The sequence below is a fragment of the Convolutriloba macropyga genome, chromosome 10, assembly GCF_964194025.1.
Source record: "Convolutriloba macropyga chromosome 10, txConMacr16.3, whole genome shotgun sequence".
Classification (NCBI taxonomy): Eukaryota; Metazoa; Xenacoelomorpha; order Acoela; family Convolutidae; genus Convolutriloba; species Convolutriloba macropyga.
In genome coordinates, this window is record NC_134477.1 from 29,132,699 (window position 1) to 29,150,089 (window position 17,391).

Genomic DNA, 17,391 nt, shown 5'->3' on the forward strand with positions numbered 1-17,391 from the left:
GCAAGCTGTGCCACTAAAGTCACCACTGTCGGTGTCTCCACACTCTCCACTGAAATCTCTCTTGCAAAATTTTCCAAGCCTTTGCTCCATCTCCAATGCCATCATCTCCCACACAGTCATGTCTCATCAGCATGAGGGTTGTTGCATCTAGAGTCAGTGCCAGAAGGCACCACACATTGTTCCGTTTCTCCTTGATGTCTGCAACTTCCTTCTCATATGCATCTTTCAGCACCTTGTGGTTCTTCTTCTCATCGTTGGTTGCCCCATTGGCCAGTGGCGCAGGCTCATTGGGTTGCTCCTCTGTCCCTAGTAGTGATTTGTAGAGTCCCTTCGTCTGCATCATCGCCACAAACCTTGTGCTCCAGATTGGAAAGTCCTGTGCCTTTCCTGTGTAGGTCAGCAGCTTCACTGTCTGTTGAGCCATTGAAGTTTGAGCAGGCAAAACAGTTGTGAAAAGAAAAGGTACTAAGCAGAAAAGGATTATGACTGTCAACAACAAAATAGTTTTGTTTTGGAAATTAATTTTATGACTTAGAAAATTGCTGGGCCCATAACCTGTTGGGTTATGGACTTTCGCAAGCGGAATAAAAAGCGTTTTTAACTAAGTAAAAGAATTAATTTCTCAAAAATGAGAGAATAACAAAATGATATTTTACAGAAGAATTTAGAGATTTACAGGAGAGATCTGATTATTAGATCAAGATGGAGATTTGAATCTGGGGATAAAAAAGGACTCAAAAATCAGCTGTATATATACCCATTATCAGTGTGAAAAAGTCAAGATACAAAACTAATCTTAGCACCGTGATTTATAGTGGGGGTCGCAAGGGTTACCCAATATGGTTTGCTTCTGCAAATCAGTGGTGTGGTACGGTTGTACCATAATTTAGTTCTCATTTAGTAAATTGTACTTAATTAATTTATACTTGTCCTTGTAAAACTAAAAGTCAATGTTCACATAATTATAAATTACCGCCGACTAAAAAGTCATTATTTCATACTGTTCACACCTCCCACTTTTACTCAACTATTCATTCTTTTGAATCTTCTTACTGAATTCAGTCGTTCACAATCTAATCTCTTTTCCACTAGATAAAATCTTAGCGGATTTGAAGGAGAAATCCATCATCATTTAATTTGTCTACATTCGCACCGCGATTGTAGTCAATTCTAAAAGTAACAATCCAATTGACGTTGGAAACTTGGATTCGTACCTCGAATACATACATCTAAATCTACGTGGATTCACAGCACGATTGTACCCTATAGTCAGGGTTATCACATGGCGCAGTCAGCTACAAAAGAACGCGCACTCTTGGGAATCGAGCCCTTTTGGGAAAAACCGACGTTGGAACCTCCATTGCAATGGGACAGATGGCAGGTCATGCTAAAGTTAGCCATCATGGCTAAAGAAGGAATATCAATCGATACTCTTCTTGATGACCCCCCAGACAATGTTACCCTACCTCCAGAACTCATCTACGAGGAGGACGTTCAAAACAGCACTGCTCAAAGCGAAAGAGACAGACGTACTAGAACTAAAAAACTCATGGCTTAACCGATGCCAGAAAGCAGAACTTGTTGGCATACTATGTGGGGAAAAGCCTTGGAAATACTGTGACAGTAAAGCAGTATCCCTAACGTATCTCAGCCTGGAAGTTGAAGGGAGACGAATTTTTGGTTCACAGGAACCAAGTATTCAAGTTGACAGAGTGACCATGAAAGTTCTTTGGGAATGCCTTGATGAAGTGTTCACCAAACAAAGGAATATTACATTTGACAGATATACATTCTTATCTCGAAAACAAATGAAAGGCGAACCAGTGGAAAAGTTCTACGGGTGCCTTCGAGAACTTTCCCTAAATTGTGATTTAGGAAGCCGTGAGGAATCGATAATACGGGATGTGTTTATCGCTAACATGCAAGATGGAGAAATCCAAAGAGAATTGCTAAATGAAACACGAGAACCTAAAAAAGCTCTCGAAGTTGCGATCAGTATCGAAATGGGCATACAAACACAACTAAAAATCTCTGGAACCTCAACAACCAATTCAACTAATGAAGTTCATTCGATAAACAATGTCCAAGGATCGTGGAAGAGAAAGCGACCATCTACAAATCAATTCGTAAAACCGACAATCTGTCCAACTTGTGGGCATGGTTGGACTCCCTCTCATAGACAAAATTGTCCCGCCCGTGGGAAAATATGTAAAAATTGTGGAATCTCTAACCATTTCGCTAAGGTTTGTCGAAAACCAAAACAAGCTAACAAACCTAGATCTCGAGTAAATTACGTAGATGACTCAATTTCGGAAGCGGCTACAGTCGGCACCACGACATCAGTAACCGAACAAGTAAATAATATTAGCAAACTCCTTCAACAAAAGAGCATATACGATGCCAATTACGATTCAGACTACGATGATTCCGATGACAATTGTGTAGCGGCAATCTCATACAATACTGACACCCCTGACACCCGTGAGGTAGAACCCGTAAATTTGGACATTCGAGTTGGAAATACAAGCACGAAAGCATTGGTGGATTCAGGAAGTGTTTGTACGATCGTTAACAAAAGTCTAGCAGACAAAGTGGTATCGGAATGCAAAGATAGCTATTGGATACAGTCCCCTGAAATACACGATTTAAAAACTTTCTCCAATGACATAATCAAGATAATAGGTATAATCAAGACATCAATAAAGTGTAACGACTGGATAGCCACAGATGTTGATGTAACTGTCGTTGAAGATGGTCACCGACCAATCATTGGACGAGACCTTTTCCCAAAACTAGGTTTCTCAGTAATCCAATCAAAACAAGTGGCAAACATTGATCAAAATCACTGCCCAATTAAGCGGCAAATTTCTTTTGACTTTCCTGAACTCATCACCCGTGTCGGTAAATCTTTAAAACATTAAGTAAAGTCTACATTTCATAGTGAATTTACACCTACTCATCAAAAAGGAAGACGAGTACCTATTAATTTACAACCATTAGTTAATATAGAACTTAAAAAATTACTTGATGAAAAACACATCATAAAATTAAACAGTTGTTCCGACAAAAATTTCATCTCACCTATAGTTATTACAGTTAAAAGAGATAAAACAGTTAAATTAGCACTAGATTCAAAAATTTCAAATAAGTCTATTCACAAAAACAAATATCAAATGCCAAATATTGATAATTTGATTGACACAATTCAGCAAAACTTAAACACATCCGCATCACAGGAAACAGCATATTATTCCACACTGGATTTGAAGTACGCATACAGCCAACTTAAATTAGACCCGGAAACGGCCAGACATTGTAACTTTAATATTATCAGCGGTGAGAGAACGGGAACATATCGGTTCATTACAGGTTTCTACGGTTTAACTGATATGCCAGCAGCTTTCCAAAAAGTAATGGACTATACTTTAGTCGGACTAAAAAATACTTACTGCTTTCTAGATGACATTATAGTGGTTAGCCGTGGGTCCAAAGAAGACCACTTAAAACTTGTTTATCAGTGCTTACAAAAATTAGATGAGGGTAATCTACGAATCAACTTACCTAAATGTCATTTTGAAAAAACCGAAATAGAATGGTTAGGACATAAATTCAGTCATTCTGGAATAGCTCCACTTGAGTCAAAAACAGCGGAAATCGCATCACTAACAGCACCTAAAAATTTAAAACAACTCCGATCATTTTTAGGTTCTGTACACTACCTTGGTAAATTCATTCCTAACTTATCCCAATTATGTCATCCTCTTCGTCCATTATTAAAAAAGAACACAAAATTCATTTGGAACATGAAACATGACACACATTTCCAAGCAATTAAAAATAGAGTAGCAAACTCCACAGAAAACACACACTACAATCCTCACTTGGAAAAGCGGATCAAATGCGATGCTTCTAGAGCAGGGTTAGGAGCAGCACTAGAACAACGTTCACCTACAGGTTGGCATACAGTTGCATTTGCATCTCGATTCCTTAACTCAAATGAGAAACGTTATAGCATTAACGAACTTGAATTACTAGATGTTGTGTGGTCCGTCGAATATTTTAAATATTATTTATTTGGCAAATCATTTACAATCATCACAGATCATCGAGCATTACTCTCAATCATGAAAGAACACAGATCAAACAAATCTCATAATAGTAGATTAACACGATGAATTGATCGTCTTTTACCTTTTGACTTTAACATTGAACATATCCCCGGTGCAAAAATGGGGCTGGTAGATTATATTTCCCGCCAACCAAATCAAAAAGCAAAAGTTACAAACAAATATGACGAGGAATTTGCGGTAGCAACAATTACCCGCATTCGTGACGCAATTGCAGCAATTTATGTAAATACCACACCACAAACCTGCGAATCACGACACTTTAACAGCGTCATTAACACACATTCCACACGTTCCTCACATCCTCGCTCAACAAACTTTTCCAATTTGCTTTCTGCCATTAATCGAAACACAAATCAGTTGCTTCTTAAATACTCTGCACACGCAGCACAATTGCAATCTCATTCTAATACCAGTACAAATCCAACTCAAATCCAGTCACAATTAAATACTAAATCCAACCAAACTCATATCCACGTAATTGAAAACCACAAAATGAGTACTTCTCCTTCACACAGCCGAAACCCGCAAACTCCCCCTACCCACAGCCGAGTGACATTTCAATCCACTCCAAATTCAGGAACGACTCGATCTTCAAATGATGGACACCCTTCACCTAGTGTCGAATTGTCCAAAGAAGAGGTGTTTGAGAACAACTTGACACAGTTGTTCACAAAAGGCTTTCTGGCAGTACTGACCAGCAAGGACGCAGTTCTGAAGGAGGTACGGGATTGCATACTTCAAGATGACCCCCAGAGATGCAAAGAAGTCAACCCGTACCTATTCTCGTACTGGCGAGACTTGCACGTCCGCTCAGGATGTGTTTGTGTGGACGAACGCGTTGCGATTCCACACTCCATTCAAGACGCGGTCTTGGAAAGCCTCCACTTAACGCATCCAGGAAGTTGGGGGATGATAACGCTTGGCCAATACGCGTTCTGGCCGTACATGCACCGCGAAATTCTAAATAAAGCGGCCACGTGCAAGCCTTGCACGGATATTGGTAAGAACCTTAAACCTGTTATTCCGGCGTCTAATTGGAAACCTTTATTGCCATGTACAGAGCCAAATGAAGAAATACAGATTGACTTTGGAGGTCCTATCACGAATGAAAAAGATCAAGATACATATTTTCTTGCATGTATTGATCGTTTTTCCAAATATCCTTCTGTAGAAGTATTTGATAAAGCTAATGAACCAAATGTACTAAAATTTTTAGACGATTACATTCAAATCCACGGTGTTCCCCGAAATATTAGACTTGACCAAGCACGATGTTTAATAGGTTATAAAGTTAAAAACTTTTGCAAACAACATAATATTAACATACTACCTGCCCCTGTAAACGATCATAGAGCCATAGGATTAGTGGAGCGTTTGATACAAACAATTAAAAGACGCTTAGGCTGCATGAAATTAGACAATAGAAATAAAACATTCACAATTAAAGAAGCAATAAAGTCAATTGTATATCAATTACGTATATGTAAACAAAAGACTACAAATGTAACACCTTTCCAAGCACACTTTGGACGAAAGCCAAACACACCGCTAAGTAATATAAGTACAACACCTAAATCATCTAATCTGTCATATGAAAACATTCTTCACCACTATTTAGACGCTGATACTGTCCCTGTTGAGGACTACCTGGATGACAATGGATAGGTGACGGGAGACAAAAGCGACATTCTAATTGAAGAGGCAATGCAAAGGGCACAAGTTGACGCCGGACGCCGCTACAACGGCGAACACAACAAATCTGTCTCTCGCTTCACATTACATCCAAAACTGAATAACCCCATCCCCAGATCGGAAAAGTCACTGGACTTGAAGCTCGCTCGCAAGGTGACTAAACGATCCAAACGAGACCTTCGCGGTCTTTGGGAAACACTGGCACCAGGAAGTACGGTTGTTCGTACATCAGATACGACAACCGTCATCAAAGAACCAGGAGTACCTGAAGTAAGTGTTCGCAATAGCGATATTGCTAAATTCGGTACTCGCGCCGAGAGGAATACTGAACTATGGCAATATGCGCAACGTCGACCCCTCCCATACGATAAAACCACGGATGAAAAAATCGCACAGCACACGGAGGACTTAAAGAAGAAGTTTCGCGGGGAGATCAAAATTCGACACCGTCCAACACAGTCAGATGCAGCATCGGGCGTGTCATCTGCAAATAGCAACATCTCAAAAGCAATGTTGGCACGAAAACCAGAAAGCCCCAAGCTGGAGGAAAACGGTCACGTAACACATCGGTGAGTCTGAACACGTCAAATGCATCGTCTGTTGCTGCCCCTTCAGTAACGTCTTCAACCACGTCACCCTCAAATACTAGTACTAAACGAAACCGACGAGCCCCAGAATATTACGGATTCGAAAGTTCGGTCAATTCAGTTAGTGACGATACCACAGCTCCGGTTTCCAAGAAACCGAAACGAACAAATCCGGTGATCGAAACAATTCTCCATGAAGAAGCTACACGGCCGCCAGTTCCCGAAACAGACTATGAATTGACGATTGCAAGCCCCTCTGCACCACCACCAGTGGGAACTTGGTCTCCTGAAGAGTACAATTACGACGATTACGCTCGTGAAATTAGCATGAGTGTATTCGATGCGGAAAACCAAATTTAAACTAAAACTATTTCAAACTGTCATTGTTAACTTATTGAATTATTTCCAATCTGTAATTGTTAAAATCATTTCGGAATTGCCCTGCTTTTCCATTCATTTCATGTTTTCGTTTAATTTTAATTCTCATTGTGTGTTAGTTCTACATTCCTTTAATTTGATGTTGCATTTGTAACGCTAATTCGCGTATTATAAAGTTGGATGGATTCGCATCACGTTTGTGCATTAATTTATATCGCGTGCTTAAAATTTACTGCATATGCTGTCAGTTTCCGTTATGTTCGTTTTCTCTTACATTCGAGACTCAATTACACTAATCCTACGGCACTCATTTATCGTTACTCATTATGTATACTATCTATAATAACCAGTACATATTTTAATATTATTCTAAATTTTATACTGATGCAGTTTAAAAACTTTCGCTCAGCGCAGGATATGTGGTACGGTTGTACCATAATTTAGTTCTCATTTAGTAAATTGTACTTAATTAATTTATACTTGTCCTTGTAAAACTAAAAGTCAATGTTCACATAATTATAAATTACCGCCGACTAAAAAGTCATTATTTCATACTGTTCACACCTCCCACTTTTACTCAACTATTCATTCTTTTGGATCTTCTTACTGAATTCAGTCGTTCACAATCTAATCTCTTTTCCACTAGATAAAATCTTAGCGGATTTGAAGGAGAAATCCATCATCATTTAACTTGTCTACATTCGCACCGCGATTGTAGTCAATTCTAAAAGTAACAATCCATTTGACGTTGGAAACTTGGATTCGTACCTCGAATCCATACATCTAAATCTACGTGGATTCAAAGCACGATTGTACCCTATAGTCAGGGTTATCACAACCGTTAACGTTTGGAAATATTGTTCACTTTTATGCAAAAAAAAGTGATTCAATTCGTTCATCATGACTTCGGGGTAATGAGATTTTATGGAGCTTAAATGTCTTGTTTTCAAAATATCGGTGCTTTCAAATCGCTCATTCGATGGAGTATTCCCGCAAACTTTAGCCAGTAGAATTTAAAGAGCATTAAATGTCAAACAAGTTCGGGAACAAATTTTTGCTAAAGTAAAAAAAACTGCTGTCGTTATCTTAATTTAAAACATCGGATCCTGCAAGCTAAACTGTTCATCTAAACTGTTGGTGTTAGTTTAATTATACTTAAACAGATTTGAAGTCTTATGGATGGTCTAGCACTTCAAGTGTTTTGCTAACAGTCTATCAATTAGAGCAATTTGAATTGTTATTTGAAAGAGCATAAGTTTGACTCACAGGAGTATCTCATGTAGAACTTTCTTGTAGATCATCATCTCAATACCTTACGCATTCTGCTAGCCACATAAGAATTGTACAGAACAAGAACCAAAGATCTCATAAATAGAAACTTTTTTTACTTAAGTTGTTTTGCGATTTTCAAGACTGAAAACATAGAAATACAATATATCCCTATAAAATATTTTATTTTGATTTAGATATCTGTTCAAGAGATGAGCACTGGCAAAGATGTGCGACTGATTTTCCTCATTATTTCAATAGATAGAGAATCTTAATGAAAAGGAAAACTGGTGAATGGTAAAAATTGATAACTTTATCGAAATGTGATTTGCAAAATGAAGTAACCTTCAAAATGTAAACTACACATGAAAGAACTTAGTTTTTTGTTTGAACCTAACTTATGCAAAGCACTTGTCCCACAAAAATTATCGATTAGTACATCTGCATAGAAAACTGCAGCCTAACTATGCAATGCGTAGAACACCAAAGCTGAAATACGGCATGCGCAATATGATTGAGAAGCTGCGTAATGGAAACTGCGTAATGGAAACTGTCGGAAGAATTGCTCTCGAACGACAGGCGATGCAATTTAATTCAGGGGCTGTAGCCTACATACCTTTTTCTTTATGCGTGCAAAAATAGTTAACCACGCCGGGACTCGAGCAATTGGCCTCCCGCTCCCTCAACAGACGCACTGCCTACTCGGCTATTCGGCACTTCTTGCTATGCTGCAATCAATTTTATTTTTAGCAACAACCTTTACTTCGGAGTGAGAGCAATAGAGATCGCACAAAAATGACGAACGAAAGCGAAAAAAAGTCACTTGAGAAGTCAAAGAATGTTCTTGAACAAAAGCGCGAAGATGGTCAAGCAAAAAATTTGCATAAAAAAGACCGACAAGTTTACATTATTTGCTATGAACTTCGTTCGAGAGCATTTAAAATCATAAGCAACTAATAAGCGCAATAGCTATAAAAATCCAGGAGCTGCAATTAATATTAGCTATCTTCGAGTTACTAAGGATAGTCTCAAAGTGCCAAGTGAGGATAAAAAGAGAAAAGTTGGGTGGGTGCCAACCTTCAATACTGGCCTATATGCCAAGAATTTTTGCCTCGATAAGCTGTACAAGAAGTACCCGCTACAGCTCAAAGAAAGTTTTACAGAGACCTCGGGAATCCTTACGTACCCGCGGTATTTTCTACTAGTTTTTTACGGACGAAGAAGACAAATCGATCTAGACAAAACAAATCCACCGAGCAAAAAATTGCAATAGCTTTTGAAAAATCGAACAATTAAGGGCAAAAAACGCAAGCAATTGTGTTCTTTTTAACAGTGGTCAATTTCTTCAACTGTAAACGTGCCCTTTCGCAAGTTAGTACATATCAGTTTCAACCTGCTTGAAATCAGATAGAAATCCAGAGGACGCGATAAGAAAGCGTTACTTACAATCGTGACCTCAGATGTGAAGGATAACTTCTTGTTCAAACGATGATCTTTTTATGAAAATGATCAACATTTTTGCAGCTGAAAAATCCTGATAGAAATGTTGATTGATTCATTCATTTTGATAGATTTGTCATTTATTCAACAAAAATGAGATTGCAGTTTAGATAACTTTGACAAGAATGTATTTATCGAATATTCCTCGCTAGCAATGTGTAGTCAACATTTGATCAGTACACCCGGAGCACGATGAGAATATAAACTATTTTCCGTTTAACCTTATCATTCATTGTGATTAACAATAACCATAGAGTCACTCACGCATCTTCACGGCAACCGCATATGAACAGTCATTATCTTCGCAGAATCCTCCCGATATTTTTGCAGCACGAGCAAAATTGCAAAAAATTTGGTTTTAATAAAATCACGAAGTCCACTCAGCAAACTGTTAGCAATCAAACTTTTTTCATTATGATTCGTTTCGCTGAAAACAACTATCAACATGCAGCAACTTGGAAGTGCATAAATAAGAATTTATACATTTTCTTAAAATAATTTTAGTCTTTAAAAATGCGCATAAACCAACTATCGTCGGACAAATTGCTCCCAAGCGACTGGCGGGGCAATTCAATTTTGAGGTTGTTGTAGTCTCAATAGATTTTCAAGGTGTGCAAACATTAAACTAGGGAGAGTTTCGAGGTTGAGCGAAATTTTTGCATTAAAAGACACACTTTTACAATAAATGCTTCAAGCTTCCTTTGAGAGCTATTAAAATATGTTGAATACAAAGAATCTCATATCTGAACACGATACCTTGCCACCTTGTTCCGCCCTTCATCAAAATTTTAGCAAAACAGAAGGTTCAAAGTTGATTTACGCTAATAAAATGTATATGATAGAATATGTAGAAGCACTTTGGTCTCTAGTTGTTTCATAACATGTCAAATCTTAGAAAATGCAAATACCTTTTTGTCCTTTATAAGACATTTATCTTGCGGTCTATCCTGACAACACGCCTAAGAAATTAAACCTTCTCTTCTTTGTTTTCCAATAGTAAAACTTAACAACCAACGCGATTTTTCATGGCATAAAACGTCATTTGTTTCAAGCAAACCAAAGATTGAAGAAAATTCTTGACATTCCTTGGTAAGTAAAAGCACCCGTCTGTTTGCAAAATGATTCGCAAAATCAGCACTGCCATCAAAATGATCACCAGTTGCAGTTTTATGATGGATCAGCATTCATCTTCACCTCTGACGCGTACTTTAAAGACGCTCAAATACTCTTAAATGTCTGTCAAAACTCAATTCCCACAACTCTTGCAACACAATCTCTTCTAAAGGAAAAAACCTTAACTAAAAGAGTTTACTGGCAATTTCAAAAACTGAAAGAAAATCAACAATATTTAATAGCATAACTTCATGAGCACTATAATTACCAATTCTGTGTGCTGCAAATCCACGGCTGTTCACTACAAATGAAATAATTTTTAAACCAATCGAAAGTTAGTATTCTCGTCAGTTGTCTTGCATTCATTGCGAAGGTTACCGCATATTCTGTTCCCCTAGATGTGGGTGCTTTTGGAATGACGAAGTTGGCATCGGCTATCATTGCACCAAATAGCGCAGGTCGCTCCTCGTAGCCTCTGGCGAAGGTTAGTTCTTGAATGACGTTCACACACAACCGGTAATCGTAACGAGCCTGAAATAATAGATTTTCAATCAAGAAAAATTAAAAAGCATCCGCGAATACATCAATTAGATTACATTTTTTTAAAATTGCAGCCGGTTACCACAAAATTAGTTGACGAATTATTTAAATTACACACAGGTGATTATTATCGAGTGAACCTTTTCGAACAGTTTCAGCGTCTTAGAAAAGTTAAATTTCCGGAAAAGAGTTTTTACTCGCCTACATAAACAACTTACGTCGGACAAATCGCTCTTGCACGACAGGCGGGTGCAACTTAATTCGAGGGCTCTAGCCTATATTTTTATGGGTGCAAAATCATCCGACAAGGGAGGGATTCGAACCCCCGAAGTCAGAGAATGTCCTAGAACAACAGCCCAAAACGTTCAAGGAGAATTTTGCATACACGTTTACGAAAGCTGCTTCAAAATTCATTCGAGAGTAATCAATAATTGAACCCCAACACCCGCTATAAGGATGCATGCAGGTATGTATGGCTTTAACACATTCTGTGCCAGAGCTTAAAAAATTAAAAAGATAGAAACATAACCGACTAAACGTGGGAAGAATTGCTCTCGAACGACTAGGGGGAGCTCTAATCAATTGCAGCCTGCTTCAGTCGGGGGGGGGGGGGAGTAGGTAGGGAGGGGAGCATAAATGGGAATAAGAAGTTCAATAGTGGGCTTCAAATAACCACATTAGATGTTAACATATACCACTATTAAGATTTAAAGTAAAAAATGACACCAGTTTCGGCGCACTTTTCGTTTGACTTTTAGTATTAAATTGCCGCCAATTGAGTTCAGCCGGTTGAAATTGTGATTGAGAGAGAATTTTAGATCACGCGAAACGCAAAAAGTCAAGGGCGTAAAAGTCACGCGAAAAGTCAAAATTGTCAAGCGAAAATTTTGCATAAAAAAGACACACGTTTACAATAATTGCTATGAACTTCGTTCAAGAGCAATTAAACAGTATTCTCATTTGTATTTGTACAACAAGCGTTTGTATTTCGACCATACAATAATTTAATTCGGCGAAAGAGTACCACTGACTAAGTCTTAATCGTTCACTTACCCATATTTCCATAAGCGTCATGTCATCACTAGAATAATTGGAGGCTGCATTGATGTATTCTACGGGTGACATGCCATACCTTTGACCTTTCTCCAAATAGGTGTTTGTTTGATACTCACAACATGTCACTAAACAAAATAGCCAACCGTTAAGTTCTGGGCTATATGTAAAAGAAATAGGAATGTTCAACCAGAAATCTAGTTAATGCGCGACCGCAAATAAATTCCAACTATTTAGACGTAAATGCCACATAACCCGGGTCGAGGTTTTTGGGTGAATTTTTGTAAAAGATGCGGTGACTGCGGCGAAAAATAATTTGCCGCATTTCTTACAAAAATTCATCACATTTCTTACAAAAATTCACCGCATCGACTTTAGTGGCAAATTAATGCAAGAAATGCGGTGATAAAAAAAACTCACCGCATTTCTTACAAAAATCCACGTTTCTCTCTTCGTTTTTCTTCTCTTCTGTTTAAAAAAACAATAAAGGGCCGTGTACACCATCCGGCATCATGTATGTAGGTCGAAAAATAGGGCATGATGAGTAGGCTCTATCTGTACATCGTGGCAAACGTCATCCATCAGGTTTGCAAACACATCTCTAATTTCATTGTGTCGTAGGTGCGTATAACCGCCTTTGGCGCAATGGAGGGCATGGGTGAGGCTGAATTCTTTCCCGCATGGGCATATGGCTGGCGTGTTCTTCGCTTCCCAGGTGTAGCGAAGTGCTATTCCATCACGGAACTCAGTCTTCGTGAGGTCAAAACCATGTTTTGACAACGGAAGCGCGTTAAGCCAGCTTGATGCTCCTTTCTCCGAGGCCAGCTGGATGGTATACTTCATTTCTGGTAGATTGTTTTCGATTCTGGATTTTTTCGAGATGAGTTCGCGTTGATTGTCTGCTTTCTGTCTGAGACTGATCTTGGTTTGTTCTACTTCACATTGTTGAATATTATTGAATGACGCCAATGGTCTTGAGAGTTCAACTGATTGCTCAAGATTTTTGTGAAGATCTTGTGGGAGGGCGATGTTAAGCCCACCCATTCTGAGAGGGAGAGAAAAAAGTTCTCTTTCCTCTTGGATTACTTCTTTGCCGACGATGTTCGGTATGACTCGGCCAAGCCGCTCCTCCACCTTGTCCAGAACCCCGTCCATGGAAGGTGTAGTACGCGAGAGGAAGCTCAACTTCTGTTGAACCCCCTTCGTCAAACATGCATAGGCATTCTGGGGAGAGGTGAGAGCAAATTGACCAAGTCTGTCTAAACTTTTTGTGTATTTAGTTTCTGCATCTTTCAGGAAATTTTTACTGGCCTCAGAGCTTCCGATAACTGATCCCAGGACTCGAGCGCCCTGCGTGATTTCCACATTTGTGCCTGCAAACACAGTTGATGCTTGGCGCTCGCCTCCTGGCTTAATTATCAACTGACACTTCGGAGGATTGACAAGATATCCATACTTGGGACCGAGCTCAGTGAGCTTGTCGAAGAGTGCCCTGATATCTTCTAACTTACCGACGACGCTACCATCATCAGCATACCATTTTTGTGTCAAAGAGTCATTATGAAGTCTTGTTATTAGGGGTAGGATTGCGATTCCATACATTGCCATCGCAAGGGGATCGCCTTGTGTCGTACCTTCCTGAGACAGTATGGTCAACTTACCGATGTAGAGATGAGACGGGTGGCTATAGGAATTCTGTAAGGCAACATGCAAAGATGGGCATAAGGCTTTCACGTTCTCTAATGCTGTTCGTCTATTGAGCACGTTAAAAGCGTTTTTGGCATCAATTAGAAGAATTGCTTCGTTTTCGGGATCATCAAAACTGTGGCGAAGCGAATGTATGGCATGTTCTATGCCACATTTCTGGCCCAGGCACAGTTGCATGTTTCCACCGAGAGATGTTAGATCTTGCTTGATGCAGTCGACGATTATGCGTCCGGTGATGCGACGCATTACTTCACCAATACCAATAGGTCTCACACCTGGACATTTATCCAGAGCCACTAGTCGACAACCATTGTATGTAATCAAATCATCCGGTGGTATTATGGACGTGGCCAGCCTCTTAGCAAACTTTGCAACAAGCTTGCACAGGTTCGTGGAGGTTTGCCCGAAAGCAGAAAGTAGTCTACGCCAGTCATCGGCATCGAGACCTGAAGGCCCGGCACTGCCATGAGTCTTCATTGCATGCTTTCGGACGAGCCTGGCACTGATTTTGTCGAAGACAGCAGGGTGGTAAGGAAGCGTGCGTGGATGTTCGCTCTGAATGCAGTTGGGCTCCAAGGGTTGACCTTCAGGATGTTTGTCGCGTAAAATCTCGAGGACCGGTCTACCGTCTATGAGATCGGTAGGTGCGAGCACGCCGCCTTTGTGCTCATCCGAAAGAACGCGAATAGCATTACTGATCTTACCACGAGACATGAAATCGTTGAACATCTTGAGGTCAGAGTGCTGCTGTTTGTTCCTTGAATTCATTCTCATTTGGATTGCCTTCGCTTCACAGAACAGTTCTGAGAAGTTGCAGCTGTACCATGCTTGCAGTCTACGCTTGATGGTCTTATTGTTCGATCCATCGTCCGTGTTCTTTGTTCGACTGAGGGTTAGGTGCGGAAGTATCATACAGAGGGTCAGAGATATATCGGATCTATCCGTGTTTACGGCAATCGGGGAGAGGACACTGTGAAGGGCTTCGGCGAACTGTTCCCCTGTCTTGTTCTTACCGAGCGTGAAGAACGAGGGCTTCCAAGTGACGACCTCGCGGTATATTTGGCGCACTGTTACAGCGTGATGAGGCTGGAAGTGGTCCCAAAAATTATTCGATGCTGCGGCGACGGAACGTTCGGGGGCGTGCGATGTTGCAGGATCTATGAGTGCAGTGTCGGGAACGGTCAAAGCGTTGTGTGGTGCCGGCGTTGCGATTGCTGTTTCGGTGGCTGCGGTGATCTCAGAGCAGTTTTTGCAGCTGAAGTTTTCGGTCCAATCTTTCGCTGCGGCTAGACCACTGCATTTCACGTGCAAATATTTATAACATGTATGACACCAGACGCCTCCCCTACGTAGGGGACCCTTGCAGAGTGGACAGTGGGTTTGATCAGCCATCAAGCTGCGGGCTAGGAGTTGGGAAGGCTGCACTGAGGGGGACTAGATTAAGTTAATTACAGGAGAGCAATAACAGCAACGATATTTAAAGTATTGAATGATGTTAAACAGAATAATAGTGAAAACATGGTTTCCTTGAAAAGAGAAGTGCAAGTAGTATTATAGTGAGCTACACTCCCCGGGGGGGGGGGGGGGGGTGAGGTCCCCCATGTATTAAGATAGGGTATAGCGTATTTTTCGGGATTTGGGTCCTCCGTAACGTATTAAGATAGGGAATGAATGAGCATGTATTAAGATTAGGTATAGGGGCGTTAATGTATTAAGATAGGGTATAGCCGCCATGTATTAAGATTAGTTATAGCCGGCGACATGTATTAAGATTATGCGCCGACATGTATTAAGATTAGTAATAGCCGCCGACATGTATTAAGATTAGTAATAGCCGCCGACATGTATTAAGATTAGTAATAGCCGCCGACATGTATTAAGATTAGTAATAGCCGCCGACATGTATTAAGATTAGTAATAGCCGCCGACATGTATTGAGATTAGTAATAGCCGCCGACATGTATTGAGATTAGTTATAGCCGCGGACATGTATTGATTAGGTGCCGCCATGTATTAAGATAGGGTATAGGTTTTGTGTATGTATTTGTGCATGTACATTTTCTAGTAGTATAGTCGGTGCAAATGTGGGGGGTAGGTTCGGAGACGCTCCTGATAGGCTGAAATTTTGAGGGGAAAATATCAATGTTTGTGTAGTTATTAAGTGATTACGTGAGAACAATAGAATTGGCGTGGGTAATTAATTGCTGTAATTATGTGAGGGGTAATTATGGGACAGGTTGAATTTTGTTTACAAATTTTATGTTATTAAATTGTGAAATTAATTGGTGGGGGTTTTCAATTACCCTAGTTATCTGAGGGGTAATTATGTGACATGTTGAATTTTTGTTTACAAATTTTAGGTCAATTGCAAAGATTGTTCCCCTAATTGTTTGAATCAATTGTGTAACAAATGTCTTTTGCGCGCTCATTAATTGGAAAAAATTCAATGATAGAAAAAAATGAATTAAAATTGTATAAAATTACAGACACAGTATAAATGTAATAGAGAATACTAAAGAATTGTGCTATAGTAAAAGGATTTAAGTTATATGTTGAGTGGTGCTGTATGAATACCGTCAGACTGAACAATGCGCTTAGGGTAGAAATAGGACAGTCCCTTCTTTGTCTGCTCATACGTAGCAACACAATGGTTTATTGTTCTGAACCCTCTATTTGTTGAAGTAAGATTGATAATTTCATCCATCACACGTCGATATTTCTCCATCGGTCCATCTCCGTTCTCTTCTAGTGTTCTTTTATTGAGACCTTTACTGCTGAACTTGTATTTGTCAGACTGTGCATCGTAGCAACAATAAGTTTTGCTACAAAGACAAATCATTTCCGTACATCTGAATTCTTCCTTGAAAAGTCCTGGTTCCCGTTTATCATGCTTCTTATGCTTAGAACAACATGTTCTAGGGAAGAAATTTTTAATAGCATCTGCTTGGAAAGAGTCGTTACAGTCCTGCTTTCTCAATGCTTCCCATTCTTGTTTTTTAGCAGGTCGAATACAATCATACAAATTCTCATGAAATAAGGCTAAATAGAGGGAATCTGTATCCATCTCTAACTCCTCGAATTTATCCACGTCGCAAAATCTGTCAAAGAAGTTATAGTAGAGCTCCAACATACGTAATTTAGCGTACTGAAGTATGAAGAATCCAACTATTATAGGTTCGCGGTGTTCAATTTTTGATTTTGCTAGCTCAACTTCGTAAAGCTCTTTTGAGACATTGTTCAACCGCTTAAACATTTTCCCATTGATTGCTTTGTGCGTCTTCTCATCGTTCAATTATTTGGTTTCTGTATGTTTGCTTCTGTCCATAATCTGATAACCGTAAGAGCTATTACCCAATAATTTCATAGTCTCAGCAACAACGCTGGAATCAGGATTTTCATCTCCACCTCTTCTAGCGTCCACC

General features: G+C 39.6%; 1 protein-coding gene across 2 annotated transcripts in view; it reads right to left on the reverse strand.

Annotated features, from left to right (window-relative positions):
• Positions 1–10,850: 10,850 nt before the first annotated feature.
• The window catches only part of LOC142348418 (uncharacterized), a 41,191-nt gene continuing 34,650 nt past the window's right edge, over positions 10,851–17,391 (reverse strand). For both annotated transcript variants that reach the window (XM_075399776.1, XM_075399775.1), the window contains exons 4-5: positions 12,263–12,390; positions 10,851–11,200 (exon numbers count right to left, since the gene is read on the reverse strand). In XM_075399776.1, coding sequence (XP_075255891.1) covers positions 10,934–11,200; positions 12,263–12,390 — 395 coding nt within the window. In that variant the 3' untranslated portion in view covers positions 10,851–10,933. The remainder of the gene's footprint in view (positions 11,201–12,262; positions 12,391–17,391) is intronic.